This window comes from Lissotriton vulgaris, chromosome 9 (assembly GCF_964263255.1).
Source record: "Lissotriton vulgaris chromosome 9, aLisVul1.2, whole genome shotgun sequence".
NCBI lineage: Eukaryota > Metazoa > Chordata > Amphibia > Caudata > Salamandridae > Lissotriton > Lissotriton vulgaris.
In genome coordinates, this window is record NC_141697.1 from 1,062,533,800 (window position 1) to 1,062,557,548 (window position 23,749).

At 44.3% G+C, this 23,749-nt stretch overlaps 1 protein-coding gene across 1 annotated transcript in view; it reads left to right on the forward strand.

The window, feature by feature from the left end:
• TMF1 (TATA element modulatory factor 1) overlaps nt 1-23,749 on the forward strand; it is a 311,640-nt gene that overhangs the window by 140,452 nt on the left and 147,439 nt on the right. Inside the window, exons 7-8 of the mRNA XM_086939038.1 lie at nt 17,514-17,680; nt 20,123-20,279. Of these exons, the coding sequence (XP_086795164.1) occupies nt 17,514-17,680; nt 20,123-20,279 (324 nt within the window). The remainder of the gene's footprint in view (nt 1-17,513; nt 17,681-20,122; nt 20,280-23,749) is intronic.

The following is a 23,749-nucleotide window of genomic DNA, read 5'->3' on the forward strand; positions in this document are numbered from 1 at the left end:
GCTAGACATTGAGACCTTTTTCCCTGTCCCGGATACGCTACACGAAAGGAGGATGGTGTACATTGTGCCCTGCTTGGGATCGCTGGAATTGCTTGTATCTGACGCAGTTGGGTTTTTGCACCATAATGACTCTTTTGTACTGCCGAACACGTCCTCCTGGATTACATCGGTCAGCAGTGGTGGTAAGGTGAAAATGGGACAGGGATGAATGCTTCTTCCCACAGACTGGCTGATTCATCGTGGCTGACCGTGGCGGATTGACGGCGTGCTTATGTCCTTGATGGCGCGGTGTGCCGACTTTGTGCTTTACACTGTTTTGCTAAGTTATGCTTTGTCACCGGACTACCTACCTATTGTTGATATTGGACTCGTGGGAGGGTGCAGCCGGGGGACGGGTGGTGGGCTCCTCCCCACATTTTCTTCTTTATAGTAGTTTAGGATTAGGACCTTTTCTTATTCGCTATATTTCGGGACTCCTTTTGTGGGGCGACAGGCACACTGCTAGGGGGGGTAGGCCGTAGCCAGCTGCAGGGGTGCAGGGTGGGGGGTGGGAGGGTTTTCGTTTATTTTCTTTAGTTCTATGGGCCTTCTATTCCTTTTCCTTTTTTTCTTTTCTTCTCTTCTTCTGGGTTAGACGGTTTTTCTATATCGTGGCGAGATGTGGTTCTGGTGTGCTTTTAAGTGCATTGTAAGCTGCTTTCTCCTAATTCTTTGTGGCCGGGACCAACGTGTTGTTTTATGACATCCTGAAATCGTTTATCCTACAGACTTTAATTTGAAAATTAGACCGCAATACTTCTGTAATAGATCCTTGGAGCGTCGTCTTATTGATATGTGCTACACTTGTGAGCCTTCGGGCTGCGTATTGGACTGAATGTATAACCTCTTATCAATAAAGGTCTTCCAAAAATTTAAAAAAAAAAATGTAAAGTATGGTAAATGCAGGCAATCCAAGAGGCAAAAATGTGTCACTAAGGTGCTGTTAAAATATAATAAAGTGCATATAAAGTTGAATATTATTCATTACTACAGTTCCTTGCAAATATTGTACAGTGCTTAAGCAGAACAGAACAGTGACCGGATGCCACTATCCCTCATGGTCATATTACATAGAAAAATGGAAATCACTTCAACAACTTGGAACTATGACATAATAAAGAACTAATATAGCCCTGAAGACATCCACAAGATTCACCTTGAGGGGATCTCAAACTATGCTTTACTACAGAGCCCTGGTTTTCGATTAAATCGAAATACTGCCAGGGGGCATTAAATCGCTTGAACCCTGACCCTCTTTGCCTAGGCTTCCTCAAGTTACTTCGTTCTGATCATTTTATTAAGCCATTTTTGATACACAGGATCCCTGCAAGTTCGCCTCATCTTTAAAATCGGAGAACGTGCCATAATAAAAACAATTGACAGAAACCTCTGTCCTGATTTTGCTAAATTTGAAGATTGCCCATTTTTTAGAATACCAAAAAGTACCAAGGCAGGATCCAAATCAATTGTTAACCCCATAGACAAACCTGAAAACCGAAGAAAACTAGAGCCAAAAGGGCATTAACATTGGGCAGGGTTAAAAAATGTGTAGCCAGCCCCCTTCACCCTGGTGCTTACAATAAAAGCAGTAATTAACAAGTGCCGGAAGCATGCTATTTTAGGCTGCTGGAGTGTAATAGGCCATCCAACGAGAGAGGAACAACATCTTTTGAAGTTGCCGTTTCAGCGTCTTATTGACTAAAAGTGATGCTGTCTGCCAATTTCCTTCTGAGAAGTGGCGATGTGTTAACCGGATTTTCTCTAAAATATTCTAAATAACATTTGGGTGTACCTCTGATCTCTGTATTAGCCGCTACCAATCCCGTATCCCAACGTTCCTAGATGTAAAAAAGTAGCTCGAAGTGCAGTGTGAATATCGAGACTGGGATCAAAATGTTGAGCACAAAAAAAAGATAAGATCTGATAATAGCCCTGGAAAAGTCACGCCCCGTATACACCACACCGAGCAGAAATCTCAAGCCATGTAATCCATTTACCCTCAAGAAGAAAATGCTGTAACTTCCTGAACCTGGAATGATCCAAAAGACTAACTACAGTGGGGAGATTAAGCCCAGATGCTCCAATTCCTGAAGTGTAAAACTTCCAGCCTGAAAAAAACGTATTGGAACAATATATGCTCAATAGTCTGACTCTTAAATCTAGTTAAACCTTATATCTGACTTTTTTTTATTTTTATTTAGTAATCTTAATAAAACAGGCAATTGAGTGCCAGCATCATTTTATCGATAAAAACGGAGTCAGTCGTGCCTCTGCTGTCCAGGACCTTTGCACACAGATCCAAAAGGGCCGCCTGATAGTAGCTTTGAAAATTGGGAAAGCGAACCCACCTGTAAGGTATCCAGATGGAGGGCAGAGTAGGTGCTTTGTCATTCCAAATGAACCATCTAAAAAGCACATCTAAATGAGCGAAATAGAAAACAAAGTAAAAACAGACTGCTTTAGAAGAGCCACTCTGCCAACCAAGGTCAGGGGGAGCAGTTCATCTATCAAGCTGCCCCTTTATTTAATAAAACATTAGGAGATAATTCAATTGAAAGAGCTTGGAATATTCATGAGTGATGTATACCCCTAGACAACGAATCTGTGTGTGATCTCTGGCTTGTGGTTGCAAAACGTTCAGAAGAGCATTGACAGGAGAATTAAAGAAAAGAACTCCTTTTTTTATTGGATTGATCTAAAATCCACAATGTCCTTAAACTGATCAAATTCATCTAAAACTTGAAGAATATTGTCCTTTTCTGGTTTCACATAAAGATTAACATCATCTGCGAACATTTGTAGCTTGGTCATACCCAAAAGAGGGGCCGCAAAAGCCTGGGAAGCACTAATCCTAATCACGAGAGGCTCTACAAAAAATTTAAATAAAATAGGCCAAAGGGGGTCCCCGTATTGATCGCCATGTCTTCAGGATTCTTGCCCTTTTTTAAAAAGCAGACAATAGTTGATTCCTTGGAATAAGATAAGACTTCACCCCCGTCTTTAACATAATTGAATGATTCAATCAAGAAAGGCAACAATTCAACAGCAAAAGTGTTATATAATTTGTCAGGGAAGCCGTCATTGTGGCCAAAAGTGTCTTTCACCACCGTGAGTGAAAAGTGGTCATAAATTGATCACTCTGGGTATCCCCCAGAGACGGTATTCTAATAGCCTGAAAATATTGCGCTATACGTGACTGAGAAGTAGAATAGCTGGTTTCATAGCCAAACTTGTAGTGCTCATCAAATACCTGAGAAACTTGATCCTTATCCAATACTATGTCCCCTGATGTATGATTCTTTAATTTCCTAACTGTTGGACCTGGCCCTTTTGGCAGGTTCACCCCGAAACTTTTTGCTTTTTCCTAGCCTGTTTCTGTGACCTGGTGTTGGTGATTTTAGGCCTCCGCGCACTTTTTCACTGTGGTACAGTGTAAAGTGCTTGAGCTCTTTGTGTATGTGTGGTGAGTGACCTGTCCTCCCATAGGAATGAATGGGGAATATGTATGCCCATGGTAGTTCCTGATGTGTGGGGAGTGCAGGGTCGAGTTTGATATGTACGAACTCGTGAGATTGAATGCTGTGTAATGATATATGCTTTTTGTAAACAAAACTCAGTTTGGTCCTGGGACAGAGGGGCAGCTGGACCTAATATAGAACTAGAAAAGTGAATATGCTAGCCCTCAAAATGATTTTTCTCACAATTTTTGAGAATACAAACAAACAAAAATATTTTGTTTGTATGGGTAATTTTATTTAACCCTTTTCATAAGTTTTTAATCTTTTTATAGAAACATTTTTTCATAGGTGAAAAAAGACACAAAATATTAACATTTACAATATTTACAACTCACATGTATACAACTATCATACCACTATGACGACTGACGTATATACAATTAATCCACAATATCTATACATACTATATATACAAGCTTCTTTTGAGAAAGGAAATGGATATCAATTAAACAACCACAAATAATTACTCTTTGTGGAGAATCGAATTATTATGACGCCCAAACAGGGTCAAACAACAAAAAAGGCAACAAGAAATTAAATTTTGGATTCAACAATTAGTTCAAATTAGTGAATCAACAACATGAAAATGCTAGACCAGAAATGCCTATTTGCTGTTTTTGCCAACGCGTTTCGAATCTGAGTGTGATCTCAGATTCTCCTCAGGGCTCTTTAAATGTAGATTCTGGAAAAGAGAGGAAGCTTGTTTTAGCCACTATTTATAGAATCGTTTTAACCCCCTAGCTGAAGAGATTGTCACAGATTTTACCTTAGAAATGGAATGCGCGGGACCGCGCATTCCATTTCTAAGGTAAAATCTGTGACAATCTCTTCAGCTAGGGGGTTAAAACGATTCTATAAATAGTGGCTAAAACAAGCTTCCTCTCTTTTCCAGAATCTACATTTAAAGAGCCCTGAGGAGAATCTGAGATCACACTCAGATTCGAAACGCGTTGGCAAAAACAGCAAATAGGCATTTCTGGTCTAGCATTTTCATGTTGTTGATTCACTAATTTGAACTAATTGTTGAATCCAAAATTTAATTTCTTGTTGCCTTTTTTGTTGTTTGACCCTGTTTGGGCGTCATAATAATTCGATTCTCCACAAAGAGTAATTATTTGTGGTTGTTTAATTGATATCCATTTCCTTTCTCAAAAGAAGCTTGTATATATAGTATGTATAGATATTGTGGATTAATTGTATATACGTCAGTCGTCATAGTGGTATGATAGTTGTATACATGTGAGTTGTAAATATTGTAAATGTTAATATTTTGTGTCTTTTTTCACCTATGAAAAAATGTTTCTATAAAAAGATTAAAAACTTATGAAAAGGGTTAAATAAAATTACCCATACAAACAAAATATTTTTGTTTGTTTGTATTCTCAAAAATTGTGAGAAAAATCATTTTGAGGGCTAGCATATTCACTTTTCTAGTGTAATGATATATGCGGCATGACTGTGTCTAGTCTAGAAGTGCCACTTTTAGAAGTTGGCATATTTGTGTAATTTGTGTCTGGCGTGTGATTGGCTGGTGAGCCTGGTCCAGGAGTGCCTGGGCCTGCTTGTGGATTGACTGCCTGGTTTGAGGGTGACAGGGGCTCGGGAGCCCCAAGAGGTTGTCTGAATCAGCCCATGGATGAAAGGCTGCATCTGCTGCCAGGGAAGTGGGAGGAGATGGCACCTGGGAGTGACTAGGGCTGTGCCTGCCTGACCACAATGCTGGCTCCACCTCCCGCTGGGCGACTGTCACCTCTGTCCCTGACACTGAAGAGAGTTCCCTAAAACCAGTTCTAGCTGGTTCTCACACTGCCTGCACAAAGACTTCAAAGACTTTTCTCTGTATAAGAAGGGGCTGTGTCCCCTTCCAATTTGTTCTTGTTTCTGACTTGAATCTGCCAGGGGCGTGCTGCTGCTTGGGCCCAGGGGAATCCCTGGATCCTGCCCAGCCCCTGGATGCCTGGAGGACTTCTGGGGGACCCCTCTGCCTTGCTTGGGCTGATGGGGGGACTTTGCTTTGCCCTGGGATCCTTTGGACCTTCTTCCTACCCCCCCAGGACTTTGCTGGACTTTTCCTGATTCCCCCTAGCGCCTGGGAGCGCTTTATATTGCTATAGCGCTGGGAGAGCGCTTTATTTTGACCCATAGCGAGCATGTCGCCATCACGCATTTTGCGTGAGGTTTGGCAGGTGCCTACCCTGCGACTTTGCCCTATTATGTGATTATTTTGCGAGTGCCACCTCGCTTCTCTATTTTATTTTAATAGCGAGGGTGCCCACCCCTCGTTATGCCCCTTTGTTCACCGCTGCGGCCCGAGCTGTGTTTAATAGCCGCCGGAGAAGATTGCCTCGAGAGCCGTGCAGCCATTGGTTCGCAGCGGGAGGCTCGTCCTGAAAGCCGCGTGGTGAGTGGGGCGGCGTGAGAGGAGCTTCCACGTCAGAGGGAGGGCTCGTCCCGAGGGCCGCGCTGCGGTTGGACCACGGCAGAGAGGAAGTGCGGCGTCACAAGGGGCTTGTCTTGGAGCCGCGCTCGGATTGGCCGAAGAGCTGGCATGTGTGAGGAGGCCGGGGGTGAAGTGATGATGGCGGCGGAGGCCGCCGACTGCAGCGCGGGGCTCCCAGGAGTCCCGGGAAGCCCCGCAGGAGAAGAGCTGCCGCGTCAAGGGAGGAGCTGCCGCCCCCCTCCGCCTCAGTCGGCAGAGCTGGGAAGCTGGTGAGTGACGGGGCGGGAGGGACGCGGAGAGAGTTGGAGCCCACGAGGGCTCCGCGCACCATTTCCAGCGGAGGGGGGACGTCGGGGCACATTGCCGGTGCCCGCCTCTCCCCCTTAGTGAAAGGCTCGTGGGGGCCTTACTTGTTTCAGAGCCAGTGAGGCTCCATGGGCATTTGTGATTGAGTTATGGAGGGCCCAGAGAGGCTCGTGACCGCCCTTACTGAGTGTTAAAGAGCCCAGCGAGGCTCGTGGCCGCCATTACTTAGTGTTAAGAGCCCAGCGAGGTTTGTAGGGGACACGAGTGCTTCAGAGCCTGTGTGGCTCCAACATTTGGGGCACGTGACATGCTCAGAGTCTGGGTGGCTCTAACAGTTGGCGCAGTTTGCGCCTAAGGGTCGGTGAGGACCCTGTTGCAGTTTGGATTCACAGCTGCCCAGCAATTAGTGGGCAGCTGCACCGTTTAGGCCCATTTGTGATTGCTTAACAGCTGCCCAGCACTTCGTGGGCAGCTGCCACGTTTAGGCTTTTACTTTTGACTGGCGCTGCCTGGCAGCGCGCCCTGACATTCTGGACACAGGGCGTCTTAGCCCCAACAAGGCCAGTTGGCCTAGGGACTGCCACAGGTGGTGGCTTATGTGAGTTTTGCGCAATTGTATGGTTATTGCACCTCTGAATGTGTTTTCTTGCATCATGTGTTATTCCTGCAGCTCTGAATGTTTTTAGGCATCATGTGATTTTTGCGCTATTGTATTGTTCTGGCACCTCTGAATGTTTTAGGCATCATGTGTCCTCTTGCGCTGCACCTTTGAATGTATTTTATTGCATCATGTGCTTTGTTCTTAACACCGCTGAATGTGTAGGTTTATATATCATGTGTTTCCCTTGTCCGTACACCTCTGAATGTTTTTAGGCATCATGTGTTTTCCTTTATTACTCCTCTGAATGTGTTTCATGCATTATGGGTAATGGGTTCTTGTTTATACCCCTAGGTGCTGTGTGATACTTAGGTGGTTGTTCTTTTTAGTGCAGGTGGTCCTAGTGAGGTCCTGGTTCCTGTTACCGGTGGTTACTGGTTGTGTGCCATAGTTGCTAATTTGTGCTACTATGATTTTTATTCTTTATTCTAGAAGTGCTATTTCTGATTCTGACAGTGGCCCACATGGCCCTGTCTCCTGTAAATAATCCCTTGTGCATATTGCCCGTGCCAGTTGGCACCATGTATTTTGTGTGATACTATCTGATGTGTTTTTACAATACAAAAGTTATTTTATAATAATCTTGTGTGGAGTTCCTTTTGTGGTGTGCCTAGTATGTTGTTGCTGTTGTGCGCTGGCGCAAATGCTTTACACATTGCCTCCGAGTTTAGCCTTACTGCTCGTGCCAAGCTACCAAGGGGGTGAGCAGGGGTTATCTTGGCGTGTGACTCCCTTGCCCTGTCTAGAATGGTGGTTTCTGCCTAGCTTTGGCGTCAGCCTTAGCCAACCAGAAATAGCCAGTTCTAACACTAACAAACACAGACTCTTATTTTACCTGGGCTGACCAAGCCAGATACCTCCCAATCTGTTGGCTTTCTTCGTTGTGTTGCTGATAAAAAGCCCTAGAGCTAGTAATTTCTTAGAATACAAAGAAATCCCTCAAATTCTGCTTGGCCTTTTCATAGACCGATGAGTATCTAATTAATCGTGATGCATGATCTATGGCCAGTTGCAGCTGAGCAATTTTTGGTTGACGTCCCCTATGTTGGTTAACCTGAAATATTTAACAACAAGGGGTGGTGATGGACAGAGTTTCTGAATTAGGCAGAATACTCTCACCCAGTCAAGAGATCAGGGCCCGATCCAACACCGTTTTTTAGCTCACTGCACCATCCCAGCTCAGAACCTGGCTACATGCAAATTAGTCTGTTCCTGTCCCAGTGCATGATGGGAACAGGGCAAACCAAACTACCAAGCCAATTCTTACACTGGGAAGGAAACAAGCTTCCGGGGACCGGTTTCTGGCATTTCAGCCGTCGTCGGCCCGGCTTGCTTGAATCCTGATGGTGCAATGAGCAAGGGACTCACATCTGAGTATACCCTTCCACGCTTAGGGTGGACAAAATATTTAACAACAAGGGGTGGTGATGGACAGAGTTTCTGGGTATACTCAGACATGAGTCCCTTTCTCACTGCACCATCAGGATTCAAGCAAGCCGGGCCGAAGAAGGCTGAAATGCCAGAAACCGGTACCCAGTAGCTTGTCTCCTTTCTGGTGAAGAATTGGCTTGGTAGTTTAGTCTGCCCTGTTCCCATGATGCACTGGGCCAGGGACATACTGATTTGCATATAGCCAGGTTCTGAGCTGGGATGGTGCAGTGAGATAAATAACGGTGATGGATCAAGCCCTGATCTTTGGACTGGGTAAGAGTGGTCTGCTTAATTCAGACACTCTGTTCATCACCACCCCCTTTTCTGAATCGTTTTTGGCCACTATAGGTGTGGCAGGGTATACTCAGACATGAGTCCCTTTCTCACTGCACCATCAGGATTCAAGCAAGCCGGGCCGAAGAAGGCTGAAATGCCAGAAACCGGTCCCCGGTAGCTTGTCTCCTTTCTGGTGAAGAATTGGCTTGGTAGTTTAGTCTGCCCTGTTCCCATGATGCACTGGGCCAGGGATAGACTGATTTGCATATAGCCAGGTTCTGAGCTGGGATGGTGCAGTGAGATATATAACGGTGATGGATCAAGCCCTGATCTTTGGACTGGGTAAGAGTGGTCTGCTTAATTCAGACACTCTGTTCATCACCACCCCTTTTCTGAATCGTTTTTGGCCACTATAGGTGTGGCAGGGTATACTCAGACATGAGTCCCTTTCTCACTGCACCATCAGGATTCAAGCAAGCCGGGCCGAAGACGGCTGAAATGCCAGAAACCGGTCCCCGGTAGCTTGTCTCCTTTCTGGTGAAGAATTGGCTTGGTAGTTTAGTCTGCCCTGTTCCCATGATGCACTGGGCCAGGGACAGACTGATTTGCATATAGCCAGGTTCTGAGCTGGGATGGTGCAGTGAGATAAATAACGGTGATGGATCAAGCCCTGATCTTTGGACTGGGTAAGAGTGGTCTGCTTAATTCAGACACTCTGTTCATCACCACCCCCTTTTCTGAATCGTTTTTGACCACTATAGGTGTGGCAGGGTATACTCAGACATGAGTCCCTTTCTCACTGCACCATCAGGATTCAAGCAAGCTGGGCCGAAGAAGGCTGAAATGCCAGAAACCGGTCCCCGGTAGCTTGTCTCTTTTCTGGTGAAGAATTGGCTTGGTAGTTTAGTCGGCCCTGTTCCCATGATGCACTGGGCCAGGGACAGACTGATTTGCATATAGCCAGGTTCTGAGCTGGGATGGTGCAGTGAGATAAATAACGGTGATGGATCAAGCCCTGAACTTTGGACTGGGTAAGAGTGGTCTGCTTAATTCAGACACTCTGTTCATCACCACCCCCTTTTCTGAATCGTTTTTGGCCACTATAGGTGTGGCAGGATATACTCAGACATGAGTCCCTTTCTCACTGCACCATCAGGATTCAAGCAAGCCGGGCCGAAGAAGGCTGAAATGCCAGAAACCGGTCCCCGGTAGCTTGTCTTCTTTCTGGTGAAGAATTGGCTTGGTAGTTTAGTTGGCCCTGTTCCCATGATGCACTGGGCCAGGGACAGACTGATTTGCATATAGCCAGGTTCTGAGCTGGGATGGTGCAGTGAGATAAATAACGGTGATGGATCAAGCCCTGTTCTTTGGACTGGGTAAGAGTGGTCTGCTTAATTCAGATACTCTGTTCATCACCACCCCCTTTTCTGAATCGGTTAACCTGAAAGGCAATAAATCCACCCCTACTGTGCCTTAAAAGCTTCCCTTATGTAAAACCAAAAAGCATTTCACTGATTTAGCTGAAATAATTCCTGTATAAATTTACTCATATCAATGAGCCATTGTTGATCTAGAATTAAAGAGCGGTCCAACACCACCTGGGCCTATTGTTCTGAGCTGCCTCAACCTCTATAATAACTGAGATCAGCGAATGATCAGAAAAGGAATTGGCCCAGATATCAGACCTGAAAAGCAATTGAATTATTGAATACCGGGGTGGTCAGACCTCCAAGAATCTACTAAGTGGGAATCATTCTTAAGGGTATTGATAGCCTTTTTAGTTCAAGGTTTTGTTTTTTGTTTTATTAGAGGTTTCATTGGCATGTTCCTGAATGTAGTTAAAACCCCCCTTACCTTATAATAATCGGCTGACCACTCCCAACACGATCTTATATATCTGTTGCAGAAGTTCAGGCTCATTCATCACTGGGGCATAGAAATTTTCTAAAATGAGGGGAAGCCCTTTGCCCATAGCCTTTAACCAAAGCCAGCGACCCTGTGTATTCCTTATTATATCAGTAAGGACCCAATCCAGACCTCTGTCCAAATGGATTGCAACCACTCTTACTGTGAGACCAGCAAAGGCAAACAAAGCTTGAGAATACTGCCTTGGTATATGAACCTTCAGCGAGTTGAACTTAAGATGAGTCTCTTTAAAAAAATTATTAATTCGGGGCAAAAGAAACCAGCCGTTTCATCAGTGCACCACATTTGCATCTATTTACCATATTGTTTACATTACATGATAAAATTCTGTCTTTGTGACCCATTTTCAAACATAATGCTTATCAGAAAAAGTATTTTCTGAACCCCTTGACTGTAACCAAGGTGCTCTCTGAACAAACTGCTTTGGAATTTGATGTATATAAGAATAAATATTCTGAACCCCCCCTCCCCCAATGTTTTCCAATGGGAGTTCATAAAACATCTGCTCATTTTTTTGATATATGTGCCAACTGCCCACCCTTTAACCAGCAATAAAAGTAACAATAAATCAGTTTATGGCAGTTCATGAGAGTTATTAGGTTTTATTAGACTTCTGCTGCAAGAGCTCCTGTGCCTCTGAGACATTGCAGGACAGATGGAATTGTCCCTTTACCAAAACCTTCAGTTTAGATTGCTGCATAATTGTTGATAGTACACCCTGTGCTTTAAAGAAGTGAAGCATTTTGACAAACTCCTTTTGCTGTCTGGCTGCAGAAGCAGGCAAATAAGAAAACATGTAGCAAAAGGGTACACCAGGCATAGAAAACTGCCTCTAGTGAATTGTCTTTGACAATACTTGCTCTTTAACTCAATAGGCCTAAAATTAACAAGAATTGTACGTGGGTATTTTGAGCTGGGGGAGTGCTGCACTGGAATATGATGAGTTCTTGTTAATGGTAAATCACCAGAAAATTCTGGCAGAACATAGGTCTTAATAAACTAATCAACCCACTGAAGCATTTGTTGGCCCTCGGAGCCCTCCAGAACCCTGACAATGTAAAGGTTGGAGCGGCGTACATGATTTTTGAGTTCATCAATCTTATTCTCGAGCCAAGACTGTTGTTTATGGAACTGGCCGATTTCCTTCTGCATCGTAACGAACTGATCCTTAATCCCCGAAATCTGGACTATGTCTCCTTTATCCTCTCTGGATGTTTGGCAATAGAATCCTCGATTATGGAGAGACTGACATATAACGCAGCAGTCTCTAAGGCATTCAACTCCCTAATCACGTCCAAGATAAGATTGGGCACATTTTTTACTTCCAGTTGCATATTGGGGCTTTCAACACCCTGCTGGAAAGCCTCCTGCTGTGACTTGACTACCAATTTTCCTAACTCTGCTGCCAGTCAATTTGACTGAAAGCACTAAATCCAGCCTCCTGGGGAGCCAATGAAGATAATTACAGGGAATCATGATTACCCATTGAAGCTAGAGCAGCCATTAGAGAGGACAAAACAGTTGACTGTGAACCCCCCAATACAACGGCCCCAGTGCCAGCTTTATTTTTCTTAAACAAAGGATATTCCTTAACTGTGCCCGTGCCCTGGCCCAGGCTTGATTCGGGCTCCAACAAGTTCTCGGCTAAGTCTCCCCCAGCCATTTGCTTGGTAAAGGGGGCTCCAGTATCCAGGAGATTTTTGCCATCCTGATGAGAGACGAAGCCTACTACTTCAAGATCGGAATGATCAGTGGCATCTGGAGATTTCCGATTATCATCAAGGTTTCCTGTACCTGCAGCCAACATTAACTCCTTTCATAGCTAGGAACTGCAGTTAGCCCACGGTGCTGCCTGGCCTCCACATTTTTTAACCCTTTGTGCCAATGGTGACGCCTCAGATTTGGCAGAAACGCTTAATATCTTAGAATGCTTTCACATAGTCAACAGACTTGACTTTAAAATGCATCGCAGGAAAGCTAATGGAGTCAGAGAAGCTTTGAAAGACCTCTAACTACCTGACCCGAACCAGCGACCCCCCCACCAATCTGATGGTAATCCTAGTACCTCTTAATAACCAAGAATAAACATAGAGCACTTACCCTTCTGGTGGGAAATCTGGCGGTTCAGTTCTCTCTCCAGTCTCCAGCAAAAGCCGCCTGTCCCAACCTTTCTCTCAATATGGTCCTGGGGTATCCAAGAAGGCAAACAATAATGGGTGGAGGAGTGGAACCATGAAACATCAGAGGTCCGTGTGGGTTGTAGATCGCCTCAGGCTGCTCAGGTTAAACCTTTCTCATGAGAGCCTAATAATCAAAACATAATTCTCCCTGTAGGCTTGGAGAACCTAATATAATGCTGAAGTTGATATGGTCAGTAGAGGCTGCTTGGTGCTTTCAGCAGACTGCTCAGGTCAATGGAGAAGCACATTAAATAGTGGAGGTGCAGGCGCGACGGAAGTTTGAACAAAGGCAGCAAACCAAGCTGCTGCTATTGGCTGTGGCTGGACGTTCTTTGCATCTCTCAGCCTCATGATCCGACCCGTGAGTTGTCAAACTGAGCTGCGGGTCAGAAATTCACAAATCACTGTGGTGAAGCTAGCTGCAGGCGTGGCTATATCAGGGCAGAAAACAACAAACAACGCCACTGCAGCCACCGGCTTCTCTGCGTCTCGACCGGAAAGCTGTGAGGTGGCTACAATCCGTCCTGATCGTAAAGGGGGAGGGACTGCAGTGCTCAGCCAGGGATCATGTGGGATCCGCCCGACGGCTCAACCCGAATGCCATAAGACCTATAGTTTGAGTGGATATGTGGATGTGTTTATCCATGCCTGAGTAGTTGTCTGTGTGGCTCTCTGGGTGTGTGAGTGGTTGTATAGGTGAGTGAGTCAGTGGCTGTATTGGTGTGTGAGTGGGTGGTTGAGTGGTGTATGGGTGGGTGAGTGGTATATGAGTGGGTGGGTGGGTGAGTGACTGACTGTGTGCATGATGTATGGGTGAGTGAGTGAGTTTGTGAGTCTTGTATGGGTGAATGAATGAGTGGGTGTGGTAGTGACTTTATGAGTGAGGGAGTAAATGTGAGAATGGCTGTATGCGTGAGTGTGCGCTTATATCAGTGACTGTAGGTGAGTAAGTATATGTGTTAGTATCTGTATAAGTGAGTGTGTGTGAGTAACTGTATGGGTGAGTGAGTAGAGGTGTGAGTGACTGTATAGGTGACTGAGTAGATGTATGAGTGGCCATCTCGCCTACGAGGCTGGTTGGCCATCTCAAAGAAATTGGGAGTCACAGGCTCCGATATGATGCTTCTGTATTTATTCATTACGGATCGGTTACAAAAATAAAAACTGGATCACTTCTATTCTGACTCCACTCTTACCTCTTGCGGAGTTCCACAGGGTTCATCATTGAGCCCAACCTTGTTTAACATCTATGTTGCTCCTTTGGCCAAGGTTATCAGATCTTTTGGACTGCAGGCACTGTCCTATGTGAATGACTCACAAATTATTGTGTCAATTGCTAACCGCATTGAGGCACCCGCTGCAAATTTTAATTGCTGCACGCAGGCTGAGGCCTCCTGGATGGTAGGCAACTACCTGCGACTCAATTAGGACAAGGCAGAAGTCTTGATAGTTGGCAGCCAACAAACTATATGGTCGTACTCCTGGTGGCCTGTAATGATTGGCTCATGCCCTTGTCCAGCCTCAGCAGCAAAGAATTGTGGTGTCATTGTTGACAGCTCTCTCTTTTAACCCCCAGATCAACAGAACTGTCTCTACCAGTTTTGGTATCATTAGGATTCTGAGTATGATCTCTCCTTTTCCTCCTGAAAGCAGGCACCGGTGGCCCTGGTTCTCTCCAGATTGGATAATTGTAATGCCCTTTAACTGGACATCAATAGGGGTTCCATCCAAAAACTGCAGCTTGTACAGAATGCAGCGGCCAGACTTGTAATGGATCTTCACAAATTCTAACCTGTTTCAGCATCCATTTGTAAGCTGCTCTGGCTCCCCTTAGAAAAGAGGATTCTGTTCAAGGCCCTCTGCCTTGTCCATAAGGCTCTTCACAACACGTGCCCAAAGGCATTAAACAGCTCTTCCTACGGTGTGTCTCTACCAAACAACAGCCGTCTGCCAACAAAAACTGGTTGGTAGTTTCCAGGTTCAGGAGAGCCAGGTAGGGGGAGAGCAGCTACTGCCTCCAAGCTCTGGAATTCTCGCCCCCTATCGATCTCTGGCTAAAACTGTCACCTTTTGTTCCGCAAGGCATTAAAAACATGGTTCTTTACTCTTAATTGCTAGGCCCTTTCTGTGCTTCCTCCGACCTCTCGCTCTATCCGTATCGCCTTGACGCCCTTGGGGAAAGTTTGTGCTTTATAAGACTAATATTCATTCATTCAGTGGCTGTATGGGTGTATTGAGTGTGTGTGTGTCTGTATGACTGGATATATTGATGAGTTAATGGGTGTGTGAGTGGCTGTATCTGTGAGTGGATGCGTGAGTGGCTCTGTGGATCAGTGAGTGGGTGTGTAAGTGCTTGTATGGGTATGGGAGTGGTGGTGTGGGAGTGACAGTGGGTGTATGAGTCGTTCTATGGGGGTGTGAGTGAGTGGGCGTATGAGTGGTCCTATGGATGATGTCATCAGTGATTTTATCAGTGATGTCTCTGACCATGGGATGAGTGATGTAATATGTGAGGTCATACCCAGTGCATTGCGGGGACACAAGTTATAGTTAGCCCAGCTACCTATAACTGTTGAATTTCTCTGGTTTTGATGTACAAGTGAAATGTCAGCCTAACTATAACGTCCCAGAGACCTTTGGTTTTTCATATATATATATATATATATATATATATATATATATATATATATATATATATATATATAATATCCTGTTTGAGTCAGTTCAGGTACTGGAACACCAAAGAGAGACGTGTTTCGGCAGTTATACTTCCTTTATCAATCTGAAGTGCGCCATATTGGTGCTCACTTTAAACATTCACAACCATGAACGTAAAAAAATGCACTTCCTTAGGCAGCAAGGTTTATTACTATATCGGGACACATACGGAACCTTTCAGCAATGAAAACAATGTTATTACAGTTCCCCACCGGTAGTACTGATTAATATAAAGTTCAAACTGTGTTTTATGAAACTTCCAATCAGTCCATCTGAGCGCTATTTCGGACACCAAGATCCATTTAATTCCGCAGCTCCTGCATACATCAAATTGGCACTTGTAAAAACCGGACTGGAATATCATTTAAGTCCTCAGCTGCGATGGTGGCATTTAAAAGTTTTTTACTTCAACCAAATGACATGCACTAAAATCTTCCATTGAAAACAAAATTATTTTCATCGATGCCACCTTTCGGATTCATTACGGAACACCTGTCATGCATGCAGATCATGTCTCTAATTTTAGGGGAAATCCACTCTCGCAATTTGAAACGATGTCAATTTCTGCAATCGGCATCCCTGTGTTGTACTTTTTCCAAAACAACTTACTCACGAACAGGTGGCGGCAGTGTTCAACTTAATTCCTGCATCTGATGTGACTCGATCCGACAATCCGTGCTGAGGTCCTCTGACCCCACCGCCTGGCCAGTGTCATTTGCAGTGCCCAGCTCCACACAAAGGTGGTAATCCTAGGGTGAGGCTGGGCTGAATTACGGAGGAGACTCAGTCGCCGCGATGAAAGCCTTTGCTTCCAGCGGTGGACCTGCCTCTCTCCTTTCTGCTGTTTCCTCATCTCCATTGTCACACTCCTTGTCTGCAGGCATGCCTGCCTGGTACATAGTTCAAAGGGTTGCGGTATGCTGGCGTGCTTGCTGATCGCTGGTGGTGCCTGGGAATATATAATAAAAGGTTTTTTTTAACAAAAGGAGTACTTATTTTGCGCTGAGCACATAGTCACTTTAGTGATAGGTACAGACACTTCTGATGGAGGTCTTGGTCCAAATCCAGGCCCATTCAGAGCGGAATAAAGTGAGCAAGCTTAATACATCTTTTTAGGATTCTTAGCCCATTCAGGGCAATATTGTTGAATCTGGAATTAAATGTGAGACTGGTCTGTATCATCTGTACGGTATATATTTGATACCATTGTGAATAATTTTATTTTGAATTGTGCAGTATTAAGTAACATCAGTTTATTGTTTCTTTTAAATTGGGCAAGTGCAATCATAAACCGACATGAAATCCCTGTTTTTAAAGAGAATTTGGTCTTTGTCATGATAATGAATTGGGTTTTATGTAATTCATTGCGCTTAAATGATTATTTATTTCGATTTTTAAAAAGAGTAATTATTGCTATCTATGTTACTTACTTATCAAAGGAACCCGAATTATAAGATTTGACACGGATTGCCCTATGTAACACACTAAGGAACAAAGATAAACTATGTATTTCAACATGTTTTTAGATGGCCACCCTAGTGATCCATATATAATATTTAGATTTCAGAAGCCCATCCCTTGTTTCTATGTCACTTCTGCCGTCCAATAGTAATGTCACTGTATATAACAAAAGGAGGGTGTAATTGACTCTGACATTGACAAAGGCCAGGGGTCCAGAAACGTGTCTGTCAGTTTGTTTGTCGTGGTCACATTAAAATAAAAATTAATACAATTATCACTCCTGAATGCCCGGTGTACCTGTGCGGAGTGAAATGAGTTTAACGTGAGACCGTCCTCATGAACCACAGCACCCACCACATTTGAGAGTGGCTGCTTGGAGACGGTAACAAGAAAATATGTGTACGTTTTTATATATAGATCTAGGTGTATATATATAGATAAAGATATATATTTTGTTTAAAGAACTTTCCAAGACAAAATAAATTGTGAAAATGAAACCGCTTGGTTGGTGTTTGTCTAGTGTGTGAAATATTTTATTGAACAATTGTTTTTTATGGTAGGTGTTTGATGGTAAAGAAGAAGTGGAGAAACAGCATCGAGAGAACATAAAGAAGTTAAACAGCGTGGTTGAGCGACAAGAGAAGGAACTCACACAACAGCAGGCTGACATAGAAGAACTTCAAGAAAAGAACCGTAGTCTTCAGGCTGCACTTGATAGCTCCTTCAGGTAGATCATATTTTGTCATGACAGGACATAAAATGTGTGCTGGATGATCGTATCATTATGTTGTGTACTTTGAATCAAGATCACAGGCTTTAGACTTGCCAGTCATTTTTAGGTCTCGCCCTGGAATTCGCATCCGAAGGATGCGTCCAGGGTCGGAGACTTATAGTTATCGGACACGGGGGAATGAGGACAAGAAACTGTCACGAGCTTTTGAAGGCAGATTTGGGTGCGCGAACGCGCACGTTCCGTCCTGCGCCGCGCCGTGCACTTCCCTCCCATACTCCCAGCAAGTCAGCCTAACGCGCATGCATGCACACACACGCGCACACGCACTTACACTTACACAGACACGCAGGCACCCAGACAGGCAACCCCCTCCCCCCCCGCCCCCCACAGTCACACACACACACGCATACACACAGACTCCAAGACACATACACACACACACACACACGCACGCTCACACACATACACAGCCCGCCGCCGCACGCGCGCGCGCACACACATGCCCCCCGCCCTCGCAGCCCAGCAACAAGGCGAAGCCCCACTCACCGGCTTCCTTGGTGCAGCGGCTCTCATCGGCAGCAGGACTCTTCCTCCCTTCTTCGGCACCGGGGCGCAGGGTAGGCTCCTGCCTGCTCCGGTGCTCCAAACAATCGCGGCTCTTCCGTGGGAGGCGGGGTAGGCTCCCGCCCTCCTACTTCCTGTTTCCGGTTGTCCCGCCCGGCCTGCCTGACTTCCTGGTCGCAGGCCGGCGGTGGACTGCAGCACGCGCTTAAGTTATGTCAACAATCACAGATCCTGCTGTCATGCTTGGCCCCGAGGTTAGTATCAGCCTCATATTTAAGGGCGTGTGGAGAAAATGTTGTGAATTATTAATAGAGGTTTAGAAATTTACATATTGGTGCCCGCAGGTTGGTAGTTTAACCTATTGAAGCTTCTCCGGAGGTGCCCCAAAATGTGAGAGTTGGAAGAATCAATTGTTCGTATGCATGGACAGCCGAGACTCAGTTTGAGGATGTTTCTAGATGACTGTGGATTGTATCTTATTAATGCGCTACAATATGCTTGTTTTAGAAGTCCACATGTTCTGCTTTTGAAGTACCTACTTTTTGCTGTCATGTTTGAGCTTGAGTTCTCATCCTGCTACAGAAACGAGAGATTAGACACTTAAGCAGTGTAAACAGAATGTGGCTATGTTGTATATTATGTATAAACAAATGCAGTTGTAATAACCACTTGGAGGGAATCTCCAAGCTCTGACAACTGTGAGTGATGTTGCAACCCCAAGTTATGTCATTACTTTTATGTAAAATGCTGGGGCACCCCAGAAGGGGTCCCAGTGAAGAGCTAGATTGTCAAAGCTTTAAAAAAGGACAAGACCTCCCAAATTCTTCTCAGCAAAAAGACTGAGGGTTGGCCCAGGCACAGTGAAAGAGCACCCCCGTTCCCACCCTCAGATTAAATCTAAATGTAAGGTTTTTGTGGGAATAGGACATGGTGTGAGAGGCCGAATATCTGGTACTAGCCCAGTCTTGTTGCTGGTTGTCCTCAGCTGGTTAGAGCTCCCCACACTGAGACCCCCCTCACACATTTGTGGATGGAGTCACAGAGAGCCTGGGCGGTATCCATCTTGGCAGCAGGTGTGTTCAGGATCTCACACTGATCTCGTATTATTGCGCTCTCTGATACACTGAACATAATTTCACAAAAGTTCTTTAGAAAAGTTTAAGCTATTGCCATTATAAATTACAATAACTTTTATTTAAGTATTAGTTATTTAAAAAAATTAAACGCCATTGTTATTTGTAATATCAATACATCTAAGTCATGTAAATACAAAACATATTGCATTACAAATGCTATAGGTATCACATTTGCGAAAGTTATAACTATTGGCATTGTAAATGACAAAGCTATTAATTTAGGTATTTAAAAAAAAAAACATAAATAAAAACTTTGCCATTTACAATACCAATTGCTCAAACTTTCCTAATGCGAAACCTATTGCATTGCAAATGCTTGTTAATAAATAGAGCCAGGTGGTTTTCTGGTAGAAGATGAATGTTGCATTGCTCCTGGGAGCAGAAAGAAAGTCTGAAGAATTTGAATGGAGCATGACTAAGGGTGTTAAACTGAGTCCGGCAACAAAAGCATTAAGCAAGGCTTGAGGGGGTCTACGTTCTAGTATTTATTTTAAAATATGTTCTATCTAATAAACACAATAAATATGTCTCTATTTGATATCTAGTTTTATCCTTTAAATTAATAGATTATGGGTTCAATGTCCATTTTATATTCATTTCCTTGCACATTTCAGAGTTTTTGTTTGCAGTGTTGTAACACTGCATATTAGGGACTGTCATTTGTCAGTTGACATATAGTTTGGATCATTAATTAATGTACTGAGAAAAAAAGTTAATAATTGCTTTGTTTCTTCAGAGAACTTGCAGAACTTCACAAAGCTAATGCAGCAAAATTCAGTGAAGCACAAGAGGCAGCTTTGAGTTGTGAGATCAGAGCTAAAGAAGAACTTTGTCTGGCACTCGAAAAAGCGCAGGAGGAGGGTCGCCAGCAGCAGGAAGCTCTAGCACTTCAGGTTTGTTTGCAGATCACCTTTGCAACCGCAGTCAAGTTCAGTAATGTTAATTTGGCTGTATCAATATCATTGCTCGAATACAGCTTTAAAAACCTGTTGCACTAGAAAGTGACATACTGGACATGCAAAGCTCAAGACAAACAGTACAGAAACCCCTGCTCCCCAGTAAATTTCTGTGCTTGGTGTTCGTACTGTTAATTAGATGCACTGAATGAAGGCAGAGGCTGAAACCCTAAAACAGTGTGGGTTAACATTCCTTTTTGGTATGAGCAACTTATCCCTACAAGTTGACATTCCAAATCACAAGGCAAGGAATATATGGTCATTGGCCTTCTACTGGGACTGTGTGAATATACCTGTAAATACCAAACGATTTCACTCTCACTCCCTTCTGGCATCCACTCCATTTGAGGGTTGAGAATATTACAAGTAATCCAGCAAAGTCATGTAAGATCATACATATACTGATGAGTTCTCTGTATTACTTAGATTTGTCTCCAGCTTCATCAGGATGACTGGAGTGGTCAAATTGATCTTAAAACTATATTTTCAGCTTCACAGTGTCTTTGCTTTTGTTGAGAGAATTGATCATTGTCAGTACAATTGCGATTTTGCCAGATATCGCAATTGGACGCTCCTTCTTTGTACATGGTAGAGATGGCAGCTCATAAAAAGTAATCAATCAAAAGGAGCCCTAGGGGGAAAAGAGGGATAGAGGCCACCCCACACTCAGTAAATATTCAACAACAAGGGCCTCACCCACCTCACACTTATTCTCATTGAACCACTAGCAGAGTTGTGTGGCAATTTGTGCTGCTGCCCTAGATGTGTTCCTTAACACTAATCTATTGGGTCATGGTGTATTCTTACTGTCAAAAAATATAACACCCAGGTCTAGTCCCACTTTCAAAATATACAAATAAAGTGAGAAAAGCGAGAGTACCTCACGGTAGCAACACCCGAGGGGGTTCCTGGCAAACAATTGTCAGTTTACCCACTTCTCATCATTGGCCACGTTCTCTTTGTGTTGTAAGTAAAGAAGAAAGGAGAAAACACATAGTGATTCCCCAACTAATACTAGTGTAGTGCACGAGTAGTGTGAACAAAACCTATATGTCCACTAGTCCAAAAAAGGTGAAACAGAAAGTGTGTGCACCTAGAACCCCTGTGGTAGCCAAAAACAATCGACTATCCCTACTAAAATGTGGTAAGGCTTGCTGGCTTTATCACTTTATTCTGATGCTGCAAGACTACCCAATCAGCTAAGAGTGGACTGTATTGAAGACACACCTATATAAACGTGATCAATAGCTCACGGAGTGACTGATTCTCAGTTATACTGTAATAAATTGCCTTGCCTTTTCAGACGAACAGATCACGCTAATTCTTTCCGCTCCCCCATTATGTGCCTCTAGCTACTGACAGCACAGCTAGGGAGGAATGGGATAAGTTGACCAACCTGAAAAAACGAGAGATAAGGGTCGCCCTACATGGGACTCTTATGACTGAGTACCTGCGTGCAGGAGCTTCCCCCCGAGCTTGTTGGTTAGATTAGAACCTAAGATCTTTCTAGAGGACCAACGATTTCGGGTGAATTGGAGTTTCATAGCGAACAAATGCACCAGAGATTGGTTGATTTTGATTATAAACACGGCCAAAAGGTTGAGCGAAGAACTATTGAGGGAGATCCTTGAGTTAGAAAATGCATTAAAGAGCAATACTGTATTAACAGATGCCAAGGAACAACTAGCAAGTATTCAGGGAGATCTCCTTGAATGCAAGACCTATATGGTCAATCAGAAGATCAAAGGGCTAAAGAAAAATTTAGATCGCTAAACACACACCTGGGCGTTCCCCTATACGGAAGATGAGTATTATGATGCCCCGGTAGTACAGCCACGAGCCCAGAATTTCCAGAGAAGGGGGCAGAACTTTCAAAGAAGTGGCCAAAGAGGGAATAGACGGACACCCAACAATTCGCGGTTTGATAATACAAGCATTGAAGAAGAGGAGTCTTGACCGCCCTTCAGTATCTAACCAGAGTAGGGTCAATTTTGCACCAGAAATCAGATCAGACGAGGATCTGGGGGTTCTTTTGAGGGCTTTTTTTAGGACAAACGCGACGAGGGGGCCGAGGGGGAGGGGGCGAGGCCCAGCAGGGACAAGGCAGAGCCTGGGCCCAAACAACATGGCAGACACTCTCCCCGCATTACACGGAGCAGAGGCCGAACCTTCCAAAATTGAGAAATGGGAACTCATCACAATTTACTAACAAGAATGATATTGTAGTCAACTTATCTTCATATGAATTATCATCCAACGAAAGGGAGGTTCTTAACAAGGTACTTGGGTTTGTTCCTACCCCCAAACATGACTCCTTTCTATGTAGGATTGAGTTGGCTGAAATGATGAGGAAGATCAAACTACAAAAATTCTTCGCAGAAAAAGAGAAGATGCCCTAGTCTATTTTTGACACCAATCTCCACCGCCCTTCAAATTTTTGCCCCCCTTCAGCTTCTCTGGGACCTGAAGTGGCAGTGTTTGAACAACGAGTACTACATGAGATTGAGACTCTGGAACATTCTAACGACCAACATTCCACACATAATATGAGTAAGGCTGATTGGCTCGCTGTGAGATCTTTACAAGACAATCTTGCAATTACTATAAAACAAGCCGACAAAGGCGGTGCCGTTGACCTGCCTAAAACCAGCGACTATGAGGATGAGGTCATGAGATTGTTGGAGGTCCGCACTAAATACCATCCCTTGATGCGAGACCCCACCCCTGAACTCCTTGATACTATAAAAACAATGGTGGCTGACGCTGTGGCTAAGAAATGGATAGCATCTAAGGAGGCTGATTTTTGTCATAAATACCAAGCCACGGGTACCGGCATTCTACATCTTGCCTAAGATTCATAAGCCACAGCGCCCACCCCCGGGACGCCCGATTGTTTCGGGCATTTAATCAGTCTTGGAACCGTTGTCGCAGTTCGCAGATTTTTTTCTGAGGGAGGCAGTGATCTCTCAAAATTCTTATGTACAGGACACCACAGACATATTGAATATCCTTAAAGACATCGATTTTGATCCTAATACCCAACTACTAGTCACTATTGACATCGAATCATTATGTACTAGTATCCCCCAGGACGCGACGTTGGTGGCAGCAGGGCGCGTCCTGGGAGCTTTGGAATGGTTCTATGACACACTGCAGTCTTTTGTGATGCAATGCATTGAGTTGGCACTCACAAGAAATGTCTTTGAGTATAAAGGCCAACTATACTTGCAAACATCTGGGACATCGATGGGGGCCACATTCACCCCCATTCTGGCCTGCATTTATGTGGGCCAGTTTGAGGAGAATGTGATTTGTCACCCCACCAATCCATATCTGAGTAATATCTCGCTATGGAGGAGATATATAGACAATGTCCTCTGTATCTGGACAGGTACAGAGGGCCATCT